At 40.4% G+C, this 13146-nt stretch overlaps 1 protein-coding gene across 1 annotated transcript; it reads right to left on the reverse strand.

Moving 5' to 3' along the window:
• Positions 1 to 2069: 2069 nt before the first annotated feature.
• Positions 2070 to 3832, reverse strand: sox14 (SRY-box transcription factor 14; the record flags this gene model as incomplete). The annotated part of the gene is made up of 2 exons (XM_080722356.1): positions 2070 to 2511; positions 3561 to 3832. 2 exons carry the CDS (start codon positions 3830 to 3832, stop codon positions 2070 to 2072), a joined length of 714 nt encoding a protein of 237 aa, XP_080578482.1.
• Between the last annotated feature and the right edge of the window lie 9314 nt (positions 3833 to 13146).

Here is a 13146-nt window from a genome sequence, read left to right on the forward strand (position 1 = left end):
AAAAAATATTATTTTGGCTTATATTTATTGTATTGACAAATGAGTTGTCTATTATTACCGATGCTGTCTTCTCATTTCTTGCAGGATACTGTATTATTCACTCATTTATAGGCTATCGTTTTGATTTTTTTTTTTTTTTTTTAGACCCACCACCAACCTGTTTATACACGCCCACGCGTGCACGGACTGATAATGTTTTAGTTATTGGAGGCAATCTAAAAACAATCCAATGAAAAATAAATGGGTCCCTCCGCACGCACGCACGCACACACACATGTATAGCCTATAGCCTAAACATGACGTTCAAGGGTGTCACCTGAAACGTATAGGCCTATAGCAACCAGAGCAGTTTAAATAAAACTCACATTTAACTTGCACTTATATGGGGCGCATGATAAGGTAACCTATAATTAAGCAGCGCAGGCTTCCGCCTCCTCCTCGAGTGATTAAGCAGTCAAACAAGTCCGACAAGCGGAATCCCTTCGGGGGAGGCCTCCCTCTCCTGAACTGTCAAACATCAAACACCGCAATAGGTTCATTTCAGAGTCAGAAACATAAGCTATAAACGCAGTGAACACGTTTTAAAAACCTGTTTAAAAACACAGAGGAGGACGTGCACGCACGCATGCAGTCAAAATGTGGAAGCCAATACGCCTGATGGCAATAAAACGGAGTGCAGAAGTTCTTTTGGACACCAACCACAGCAACACAAAAATGGATCAACAGAAGGTTTTAAATTATTGCAACGCACGGCATTCTCATTTAGCTATCCAGCTAAAAGCAGGTAATAGGCTAATAGTCATGCTTTAATCAATGTATCCACTTGGCAACACAAGTAGTCTAATTACTTAATTAGTCGGGTCAGGAATCGAGTCAGGCCCAACAGGTTTAATTTACTGATAAATACATTTTAGTTGACTCACTGTAAACTTTTAAGCGCAGGCCTTTCCATGCCTTGGTTGGAGATATTATTTTGGTTTGAAGTCTAGAATGAACAGGGGTCTCATTGATCAAACACTAAATAAAAAGGCCTTCCTGTAAATATCTTGACAATTAAGCACCATTTAAAAAAAAGGTCAACTAGGTCAACCTGGGTTAAATGTCCCCAAAACAATGACAATGACAAAATAATGACTTAATAAGTGGTCCAATATAGCCTCTATAAATACAGGAAATTGTAAATCGTTGAAGACAGATTGTCTTTATTCCAAACGTCTTTGCCCAGCATTTGAACAAAGAGCAGAGGTATCAACCTTCTAAATACATTTTACCTTTCCATAACATGACAGGTTTTGAATTGCCACCTTAAATAGAAAATTACACAACTTCTTCTTGGGTTCAAATAGAAGTAATCGTCAAAACAAGACAACAAATAAAAAAACAAAAATAAAACGTGTGACTAGCACTTGACAATAATAAACAAAATGAAAACAAAATAGAAAATAAACATTGGATGGTTTTTGTCTTGTCATCTTAAATAGACCGTCTGTTTTTTTTTATGTGTCAGCTTGATAAATATAAACAATATGACCCGTATATCCAACCTATAGGTCCCGATTATGACCCTAATTCATAGAACATCATAAAATTACGAGTGCCAAAAATGTATACTAATACTTAGGCCTATACAGGAAATAAGAATGCAAAGTTGTTAAGTTGTGCAAGCCAAATTTCAAAAATGAAATAGCCTTATTATCAATAGTCAACACAAAATTACCATAGCATCGAAATGTACACAATAAATAAAGTCAAAGGCCTCCTTTTTTTTCTGGTTGCCATAATAAACGTTATAACATTTACACTTCTTACAGATCACAGGGCACCTCCTTACATCTATTCCCAGTTCCATGCTGAGGTTTAGGAACGTCGGAGCTCTTGAAAAGTTTCGTTTTTTTCCTCCTCTCCTCTTTTTTTGTACCACAACAAGTCCAAGGCAATTAACAACAGTTCATGCCTCTCTTTTTTGGCACACTGTCCCGTTATATACATGCATTTCAGTATTCAAGTTATAAATTATAAAGGAGAAAACAGTCTTTTTTGTTTGTTTGTTGTGTGTGTGAGAGCTGTCGTTACATAGCAGTGGCGTGTGCTGATGAATATGGGTCTATCCCAGACTTGGTCATACCTGGAAAGAGTATGTAGGCCACGGGGGGCTGTAAACTGGACGTGGACCAGGCGCTACAGTTACACGGCACCACGTAGCCGGGGTTCGTGGGCGACGGGTGGGTGTGGGTGTGCTGGCTGGGGCAGCCGAGGCTGCCGAACGCGCCGTTCTGGTATCCCAGCGAGGAGTAGGGGCCTAACGTGCCAGTGCCCAGCGAGTGCGGCATGGTCTCCGTCATCTTCTGGATGGCGCTGGAGCTGAACTGGCTGGGGTCCAGGAAGGAGTACGGCGTGGACGTGGGCGGCAGGAACGCGCGGGCCTTCTCCACGGAGCCCATGAGGGAGTCCGACACCGAGAGGCCCTTCATGTGCTCCGTGTCGCCGAGGTAAGGCAGCGGGAACACGTACCTGCGTGTCCAGAGGCGCAAAGTTCAGAAATACATATGGGGGAGGTGGCACAGAACAGCCTAATAAGTTATACCCACATGCAGCCCGTTTCTAAAATAGAGAAAATAGTTGATCTACACGCCTGCATGGTGAGGCGTCGAGAGATTGGATAGATCAACTATTTTCACTATTTGTTTGAGGGCGAAAAGAGAAAAAATGATTCAAAATGTTCACCTATAGTGACATTCCCAAAATAGGGATAACACGTTGAAAGTGGTCAATAAATTAAGAGTTGCATGCAAGAAAAAGGCTTGTCTAAATTATAACAAGTAGATTAATCTGCTTAAACAATTCAGAGTTGGGGACAATAAGAATAAAATAACTGAATATAAGGTTAAACACTATAGGGCAATGGTTTTCAACCAGTGGTCCGGGGACCACCAGTGGTCCTTGAGGGGGTTCCAGGAGGTCCCCAGCAAAATGATGGAGTTGATAACCATGTTATGCTCGTAAGAGTTAAATTATTACTTAATTTACAAGAAATCTACACCATTAGAGAATGTAGATTATAATTTTTTTGATCAGTGTTTTGCCTGTCATCTCATCCTAACACACCAATAGGGCTACAGCATGGAATTGTGGACAAAACCGTATCCCAAAATATTCCAAGTTTTGGACGTCTGAGAGGCTGAACTGAAGTGGTGTCCGTGGATCAGATGCCGGACAAATAGATAGATAGATACCTTTATTATCCCAAGGGGGAAAATCAGTTGCCCAGAGGCAGCACAGCAGTACAATATAATATAACAAATCATGGACCTTGACATGAAAAAAGGTCCTCAAACTGGATTTCAGGGACTCTTGAGTTCCTTTAGGAGGGGTCAAAAATCGACCTTTACAAGTCTGTAACTCTGACAGCATAGGCTACATGGAACCAAATGGACCTGACGGGTCCATTTGGTTCCATGTGTATGCTGTCAGACCTTGGGATTTAAAGAGAACCAACGCACCTAGAGGTTGGCAAAAACGATGCCCCGGTCAAATGACATGACATCCCCTGCATCATGTACCTGTCCTTCTTCAGTAGGTTCTTGGGCTTGCGCCGCGGTCTGTACTTGTAGTCGGGGTGCTCTTTCATGTGCTGCGCCCGCAGCCGCTTCGCCTCGTCGATGTAGGGTCTCTTCTCCGACTCTGACAGCAGCTTCCACTCGGCGCCCAGCCTCTTACTGATCTCGGAGTTGTGCATCTTGGGGTTCTCCTGAGCCATTTTCCTCCGCTGGCCCCGGGACCACACCATGAACGCGTTCATGGGTCTCTTGATGTGATCGACGGGCTTTGACATGATGTTGGAGGGGGAAGGAAGGAAAAGAAGTGAAGCGTTGTTTCTTTCTTTTCTGTTGTTTTTTTAATCCTCGGTCTTGTTTGATAACGAGGGGAGGAAAAAAAAGTTCTTTACGAAACGAAACGAAAAGTGTTCACCTGTCTAGCAGCCCGATATAAATCATGCCACTTGGTTATTGAGAATGCGATCTGAAAGAAGAAGAGAAATCACCATCGGAGGAGGAAAAAAAAGGAAAAATCCGCTTCCCAAATTCCCTCAGTTTTAACCGCGCTGTTTGGTTTTTAAGTCCTGGGTTTTTACTGTCTTCTCATCTCATCCAAACTGGAAGCAAAACGCGAATGCAAACGCGAAAAAATCCACACAGGTGAAAGCAATGTTCCGCAAACGAGGAGCCGTAAAGTGTTGTGAGTGAGTGTGTTTCTTTTCTTTTTTTTCTTTCCTTCTCTGAAGTTTCTCGTCGTGCAGAAAAAGCACCTGGCGTTGAAACGCAGGGGGAAGCGAGTGAATGTGAGCCAAAAGCGGTGAAGTTCAAAGGCTGGGCTGGTTTGGTCTGCACGCAATCTGACATAATCTGCAGGGCGTTCACTCGCCAACCTGAGCGCCCAATCAGCACACAGACCCAATATAATACCTTCACGGAAGGAAAAATATGTACATTACAGCATAAACAAAGAGCGGGGGAGATGATGGGGGGGGGGGGGGGGGTATTCAGGATCCCTCCCCGAATCTGTTTAATGAATCGCAACAAAACACAAGACCTTCAACCTTCTTTCCAGTAAAAAGCTGAATCCAATCCAAAGAGGTGTAGTTTAGCCTTGTTCAGGAATGCACTGCTTTTGGGACCTTATCACAACAAATACAACGCTTGTTCGTGTGTGTGTGTGTGTGTGTGTGTGTGTGTGTGTGTGTATAATATATATATATATATATATATATATATATATATATATATATATATATATATATATATATATATATTTATTTTAATATAATGCAAAATGTTGACTTTCCATTTCAATATGTTGTTGTAGGTCAGCATAAACCATTAATAAACTCCATCAAATACCTATTCTTAAGCAGGCAAGTGCATGGTGGAGTGTTCAACTCAACCTCAATGTTTCATTAAACATTCTGACGACCCTTCACACAAGTTCACAGTCACTATCTACACAATTTACTAGTATACTTACATGTCTGTCTGTCTGTCTGTCTGTCTGTCTGTCTGTCTGTCTGTCTGTCTGTCTGTCTGTCTGTCTGTCTGTGTCACACACACACACACACACACACACACACACACACACACACACACACACACACACACACACACACACACACACACACACACACACACACACACACACACACACACACACACACTTTGAACCGACGATTAACTAAACCGTTGCGGGCGTGTGTGTGACGTGATGCGTGTAGCATGGGAATGACATCTCCTTGACCGTGTGAGTCCAGCTGCCACCACCACACAACGTATAGCCCATAGGACCCCGCTGAGCATTAATAAAAATTACAAACACCAAGGAAATGTAATGTCAGCTTAACACATTTTAAAATAGTCATTGTCAGCCCATAATTGTTACATTAGCTCACAACAATTTGACAGCCAAGATTGCAAGAGGCACCGAGTGATAGTTTTAATATGCAAATAGCTTTGAATGAGAGGACCGCTGCTTAATAACCCTCAGGCTAATGCGCGTGATGTATGATTCCTTCACTTGTGATTATTAAACCAAACGCAGCCTATAGTGAGTGGAGTGGTTCCACTGGATATCTACCGTGAAACGCTGTGATTTCAAATGCAACGTTATATAGAGGCGCACACGCGCGCGCGCGCGCACGCACGCACACACACACACACACACACACACACACACACACACACACACACACACACACACACACACACACACACACACACACACACACACACTGTTAAGTAAACTACTTGAGGTTTTTCTTTTTGTTTTTGAGAAAGAAATGAAAATGAAAAATCCATTTGAATGATGTCACTCTCACTCTGCGTTTTCAGGTACATATATGCGACAAAACAAACTGTAATCCTGAAAAAAAAAAATAACACTGTTAATATTGTGTTGTTAATATTATGTAGGCTTAAAATGACAGGGTATCACTAGTTTGGGTACATGAGATGTACCAAAACTAGTGAACACAGCAGATATATATTTGTGGAATGTCTTTGATTTCTTCATAAAAATAAATACAAAAAAAGATAGAATTTCGTTTTTAATTAATGAAAAATAAGCTTTTTTGGGAATGTTTTTTGAAAATATTTTGAATAATATGTGTCTGCGACCCACAAATGGGCCCCGAACCACTGTTTGGGAAACGGTGCTACACAGTTACACACCTACTCATTTGTTCACATCATATACAAGGCAACCTCTCTCTCTCTCTCTCTCTCTCTCTCTCTCTCTCTCTCTCTCTCTCTCTCTCTCTCTCTCTCTCTCTCTCTCTCTCTGCTCAGTCACATACGCATGCGTAAAGTGAAAGCCTCTAAGATCGCCATATCTTTATTTTGTAACATTAAACGATATTAAAATGATCGCTATAAAATATACAAATTGTAGACGATGTTCATTCAACTTTGCGAGCGCAGATTCGACTCCCGAAAAAGAGACAAATAGGCTAGGCTAAAACGCCTCCTCATAATAATCGCTAAAGCTACAGATTCGTCCGCGCAATACGATACGTTTATGCGTATTTAAAAGAAGAAAAAAAAACTTTAGAATTGCGTTATTATCCGCTAAACCAATGTATGCAGTAAGACATGCAGCAGCTACCAAGCCAGGCTGCATTCTGAGATCAATGAGTTAGATAACGGGAAATTATTTTACGGCTGCACCTCCTATTCACGGGGGAGAGGTAAGCTATGTTTCTTATTCAAAAACTGATTGTCTAATAAATTCAGCCTTGAAAGTTCCCTTGACAATTTAGCCGGATAATGAGCAATGCAATAGGGTTTGATTAGTTTTGGGCTGCCGCTCATATTCTCCTCCTCACCCACCGTTTCTTTCCTGATCTTTTTCTCTTTTCATTGTACATTTATTCGAGCCCTTTATTTTTTAATTGAAAGGGGGGAAAAATATTGGATAAATATCGCTGATTTTAACGACAGTCTATTCATTTAAATTCATATTGATTTTACTGTCACATTGAAAGCTTCATTCCTCTCAATATACTCAGATTCTCGCGACCATTTTAGTGCTATGTAGCCTATACTTATTGGATCACAATTTGTAAATTAATATCAATGATGAAAAAATAAATAGCATCTATTTTAAATCAGGTTACCTCTTGGAAAATCCGCCCATGTCAATATTGAACACTAGTAACATTTGGATCACAATATTATAGTAATGATTGAAACCCGAATATTTCAAAATATTTTCCTTTTACTATAAAATATAATTTAAAATCTTTCTCTCACACACACACACACACACACGCACGCACACACACGCACGCACGCACGCACACACACACACACACACACACACACATACCACACACACACGCACGCACGCACGCTCATAAAACCAGGATTATCATAGGACACATGTCCATCTATGTTGCCTTAAAGAGTGAATGGGACAGAACCAACATTGTGAGAGCCTATTAGCCAACTTGGGCTCCCGTGGAGAGCGCTGAGGTAAGCTGCTCCACTACCGTAGCTGTCCATGGTGCTGAAGCGGTAAGTGGCTTTCTTTACTGCAAAACTTGCGTCCCTCCCTCAAAACTCTTGACATTTCAATGGCTTTCATTCTATTTACATCCTTTTTAGGGATGGTTCTCTGTGCAAAAAAAGAAAAGAAAAAAAAAAACATCACTCACAAACATTAGAAATGAAGTTTTGGATGAAGTGCCACCTTCATAACAAAAAAACAAAAAAATGTTCTCAAGTTTAATATAACTTCACAGACTTGGCAAAGAAGCACCAGTCACTATTTGGAGCTAAAATTACAAAAAATAAATCCCAAACACTGACAACAGATACATTATGGGGTTTTGTCCCCCAAAATAGTCCTCGACAGTTCTCCAACTCTGGCATCAAGGGTATTACTGCGTTTATTTATGGATGAATGGAGGCATAAGGATGATGGACATTGTTTGAGGCAAGAGATGACAAAAGTGGACTCACATGGGGAAGGGATGAACCTCAATCACTCTATTGCTCACTCAATGTCTGTCTGTCTGTCTGTCTGTCTGTCTGTCTGTCTGTCTGTCTGTCTGTCTGCCTGCCTGCCTGCCTGCCTGCCTGCCTGCCTGCCTGCCTGCCTGCCTGCCTGTCACTCACTCACTCACTCACTCACTCACTCACTCAGGTTGTGATACAAATAGGATGCAATTGGCAAGCGGTGGCAGTTCAGTAGAGCTACAAAAATACACTCTTCTCATCCATATGCTCGAGCTCCATCTATTATTTAATATACATTAAGATTCTTGGTGTATTTTTTTATGATCAAGGCATATTGATGTGTGTTCATTTTAGATCACAGGAAAATGGAAAATGTGTACAGTGAATATTACAGTAACACAAACCACACACATGGGGCCCACCCATTATCAAATGGTGAACAGAAACAAATACCTCAGTCCATCAATGGTAAACCATCTCATGCAATCACATTTCCAAGTATCATTCCATTATAATAACACACTGGGAAATAATGAAAACATCAGTGAGAAGAAGCCTGCTGAGATGCATGCCCTGCCCAACACAGGATCCGTTTATATATACGTTTAATAAAATCACAATACTAACATACATGTAGTATAGTCACACCATTTTCTCAGCAACAGTGGAGCAAAAAAAATAAAATCTTTCAAAGCGGCTGAGCCTTTAGCTGTGAACAGTGCTGAAAAGTAGACAGAATTACTGAATAAAATAGAGCAGAATAAAGAAATTAACAAAGGTTCAAGGCATCAGGTTATAATGAACGGATAGGGGCACTACATCAAAGACCAAGAGGTCCACATCACACAATTATACAATACAATTAGGATTAAAGGGGCAAAATGGAGATAACAGCAGATAGGGATAAATTATCACAAAAGGAAAGATGTGACTCTCTTCTGACCTTCATTAAGAGAGAAAAAAAATCTCATTTAGAGCTGGCCTTCCTTGCAGGGGAATCTGAGCCATGAGACTGTGACTGGCTAGATAAGATTTGGGCAGCATAAAAGGAGCTTTTGCTCTACTAATAAACAATTACACAATTGTTACTTCAAACACAACAATATGATTGGCTGCATGGCAATCTACCCATGATTGCTATTGGGCACCTCAAACTAAAACGATCCATCGCACACTGTGCAATAGATAAATTCAATAGCTGAACATTATTTGGTAGCACATGAACTCCTTACACCATCGTCACTGTCGGGCAGAAACCTTGTATCTCCAAGTTTCAAATTTGTATGTTTTTTCATAAAGTAAAGCCCTGCTTCATTGTACAAGTCCGTCGCACAAAGGTAGTGAAAACAGCAGATCTACAAGCACACAACGCCTCGCGGTGCGAGGCGTTGTGTGCTTGTAGATCTGCTGTTTTCACTAGTTTAAATCATTTTTTTAAATGATAAAAGCAAAATGAACAGTTTTGGACATACAAGGTTTTCAACCGACAACGACGATATACTTTGTTGTATGTCAAATAGCATAAATAGACGATCTACAAGCTCACAACCAAGCTTTTGCCTATTTTTGCATGAATGTTGGCCTATTATGGCATTTCCGGTGTGCTCATGTGGTTAAACTAGGCACGGGTTCTGATATTATTACTGACGTAATTTCTGTGTTTTTGCTAATCCCTTTGCAGACCAGCCATCCTCTTGGTCAGTCTGCAAACTGACTGGCCCATTTAGTTGGCTCTCATAATACATGACTGACCTCAAAATTCAACACTATTATTTCATTTTGTTACAAGAGGTAGCCAACAAGTTGATGGAATTCAACGAACCATTAACCACTTCAACCCATTATACTTCACCCCCATTCCTGTGTCCCCTGGGTAGTCAAATTCCACACCAAATCTCTTCGTCACAATGTGAGCATGTAGATCAGGGGTTCCCAAACTTTTTTGTCTCAGGGCACCCCATGAATATTTTTCTAATCAGAGGCACCCCTACATTATAATTTTCACTCACAGCACCTTATATTTATAGCATATCATCGTTGTCGGGTGGAAACCATGTATGTCCAAAACCGTTAGTTTTGTATTTATCATTTATAAAATGTACTAGTGAAAACAGCCAATCTACAAGCACACAACGCCTCGATACGAGGCGTTGTGTGCTTGTAGATTGGCTGTTTTCACTAGTTTTGTGCGACAGAGGTTTCTGCCTGACAGTAATGATATTTTAGTGATTATGTTGCGAGGAAAACGTTGAGCCAATTTTGGTTAGAACTGACTGAAAATAACTATGTACTTACTTCAAGTTTAAAATGATACTAAAAAAAAATCAAGTGTCCAGATATTATCAAATGATCTCGCGGCACCCCTGGACTGCCGTCGCGGCACCCCGTCACCCACTTTGAAAATCCCTGTTGTAGATCTATTTTCACAGAATGTTCGCCTATTGTGACATGCCCAAAATATGTAATTAAGTGAGTGCTTTTGATCAGTTATGATGGCAAACAAGGGGAGGGGACCACTATAGCAGCTAGTAGTTCTCAAACCTTTTCATATCAAGGACCCCCAAAAGTATATGTATTAGACTTTTCCCTAAAAAGTATTCAAAAATGTTCAAACATTTTAAAAATATTTAAAAAATAGCATATCGCATCGCACCATGAAGTGACATGCGCTGAGCTTGTAGATCTTCTATTTTTGAATAGTCATCATATAAATGGATAAAGTGCGGGACCCCAAGGACCCCCGGGTGTCTCCGGACCCCACCTTGAGAACCAGTGCATTATAGCACATATGCAAGTATCTACAGTATTACAGTACAGTATTACTGTATACTATTCAGACTTACTTTTTAGGACAACTGGAGGTGGAATATGCATGTCTGTATGTCATTGTGGTCCTGAAGAATATGTAATCAGCTCCACCAATCAGAAGTTATGCATTACACTGCAAGCCAATCACAGCACAGCTCGTTGGCCAAATGGATGTGCGCTTCCACACTGCACCAAGTTCAGCAAACGCACCAATTCATTTCAAAATCAATCATTGTAGACACAATCTCTTTCTGCCCCCGTCCTGATTACACTGACCTGGTTCAGTCTTCAATTATCACCAAATTGAAAAGACAAAAATGTATCCATGGTCACTAACATTCTATTTGGCACTTGTTTGGCTAGTGTAACATCCATCTTCACTATAGCATTAGATTAGTTCATTTGAATTAGCTTATTTGCATGCATGCATGCATGCGTGCGTGCGTGCGTTTGTGTGTGTGTGTGTGTGTGTGTGTGTTTGTGGGTGGGTGTTAGGTGTTAGATCAGGTATTTGAATCAAGCTGCAGTCATTGTTAGCATGGACAGATCTCATGGCCAGCCAAGTGCTCTAGCTAATGTATGAGTGATGTGTGTGGTTGTTTTGGTGGATGACTTATATGGAGAACTTGGTTAAATTCATTCTTCTGACGTCGATATTGTCCTCTGCAAATCAAATACATTTTGATCTTTGGTACATACAATAGACAGGTAAGGACTTGTTGGAGTTAAAGTTGGGAAAGCATCTGTCGGTGTCATTTGAGATTTTAGCTACGGTATATGTATAGCATCATACATTTTTCAGAAAACTCTTAGGATTTAGATCATTGGAACATTGGTTCTCAAAAATAGAAGATATACATGAAGCTCACAGCGCCTCACTTAGTGCCACGCTGTGAGCTTGTACATCTGCTATTTTTGAAAAATATCGAAAATGTTTGGAAAATGTTGATTCTGAAATGTCTTCTCTTCAAGGGGTCCCTGAAGAAAAGACTCCAAGAGAAGACCTCATCTGAAAAAAAAAAAAAAAAAAACATTTTCAGATGGGGCCATAAGTTAATTTAGGGGTCCTTGACACAAAGAAGTTTGGGAACTACAGATTTACAGTAGAAGGCATTTGTATAATCCACCTCATGTGGAGGGAAGGCAGTTCCATCATGAACATTTCATGAACTGCTGTATAGCTTCATGTATTGAACTCATATCAATAGGTTGCATAGCTTCATGTATTGAACTCATATCAATAGGTTGCGTGGGATGAGGACGCTATATAATTCCTTGCATACATTGTAACAATATAGTAGGCTGAATGGCATTCAGCCTATAATGTCTGGTTAGATTCACAAGAAGAGCAGCATTCCAGTGAATGCTGCCCTTCTCATGAATCTAACGAGGCCAAACTTGCGTTTTGAATTATCATTATTGATTTGTAATGTTCTCACTTACTTAAACCATTCATTTATCTTGTATTCCTGTTCTGTTGGGTGTGATGTCCTTTACCCTGAAGTGCCTCTTTATATGTCCATCTGTAAAAAAAGAAAAGAAGAAGCATACATTTCCCTGTCTAAGAACTCTTCTCTATTAGCAGAGTAGGCCTGCAACATCAACAATGCATTATTATTATTATTTAAATCAGCATAGAATGTTGGTTGCAGATATAATGGTAACTTTATAGATCAGTCATTACATGGTTGCTGTTGGGTGGAAACCTTGTATGTGCAAAACCTTACTGTCCAGGAACAATTGAAACTTGGAGATACGAGGTTTCTGCCCGACAGTAACGATGGTGTAAGGAGTTCATGTGCTACCAAATAATGTTCAGCTATTGAACAAAAATAAATCCAGTGTAATTATTATTTGGTCACAAGCTCTTGTTAATACTGTTGGTGACATGTTTATGGAACCCACAGACAAACCCTTCGTCCCTATTCTTGGTCATAGGCAAAAAAAAGAATCTGCACCCTGTTACGAGTTTGTAGATTTGTGCTTTCAACAATGAAGAAAATGAAGAAAAGAAGAAAAGATTAAAAAGAAGAAGAAATATGGAGATACAAGGTGTTTGTCTGACAGCAATGACATACTGAATGCAAAGCTATCCTGGATAAGGCATAGTTCCAACAAAGAACAGCTCTTCTTCTCAAGAAATGTTGGGTCATGGACAAAAAAAGAAACAGACATACAGTAGCTTTATAGGCCCTAGTGCAAACCTGGTCAGAAGATCTGCATCCTACACATGGCTGCCTGTATCCATCTGCTTTCCTTTCATGGACCTACACGGGGTGTGCAAAATGCTTGTGGTACATGATAAGGCTTCATTTTAGTACCACCTTTAATT

Source organism: Nannobrachium achirus, assembly GCF_963921795.1.
Source record: "Nannobrachium achirus genome assembly, chromosome: 1".
Classification (NCBI taxonomy): Eukaryota; Metazoa; Chordata; class Actinopteri; order Myctophiformes; family Myctophidae; genus Nannobrachium; species Nannobrachium achirus.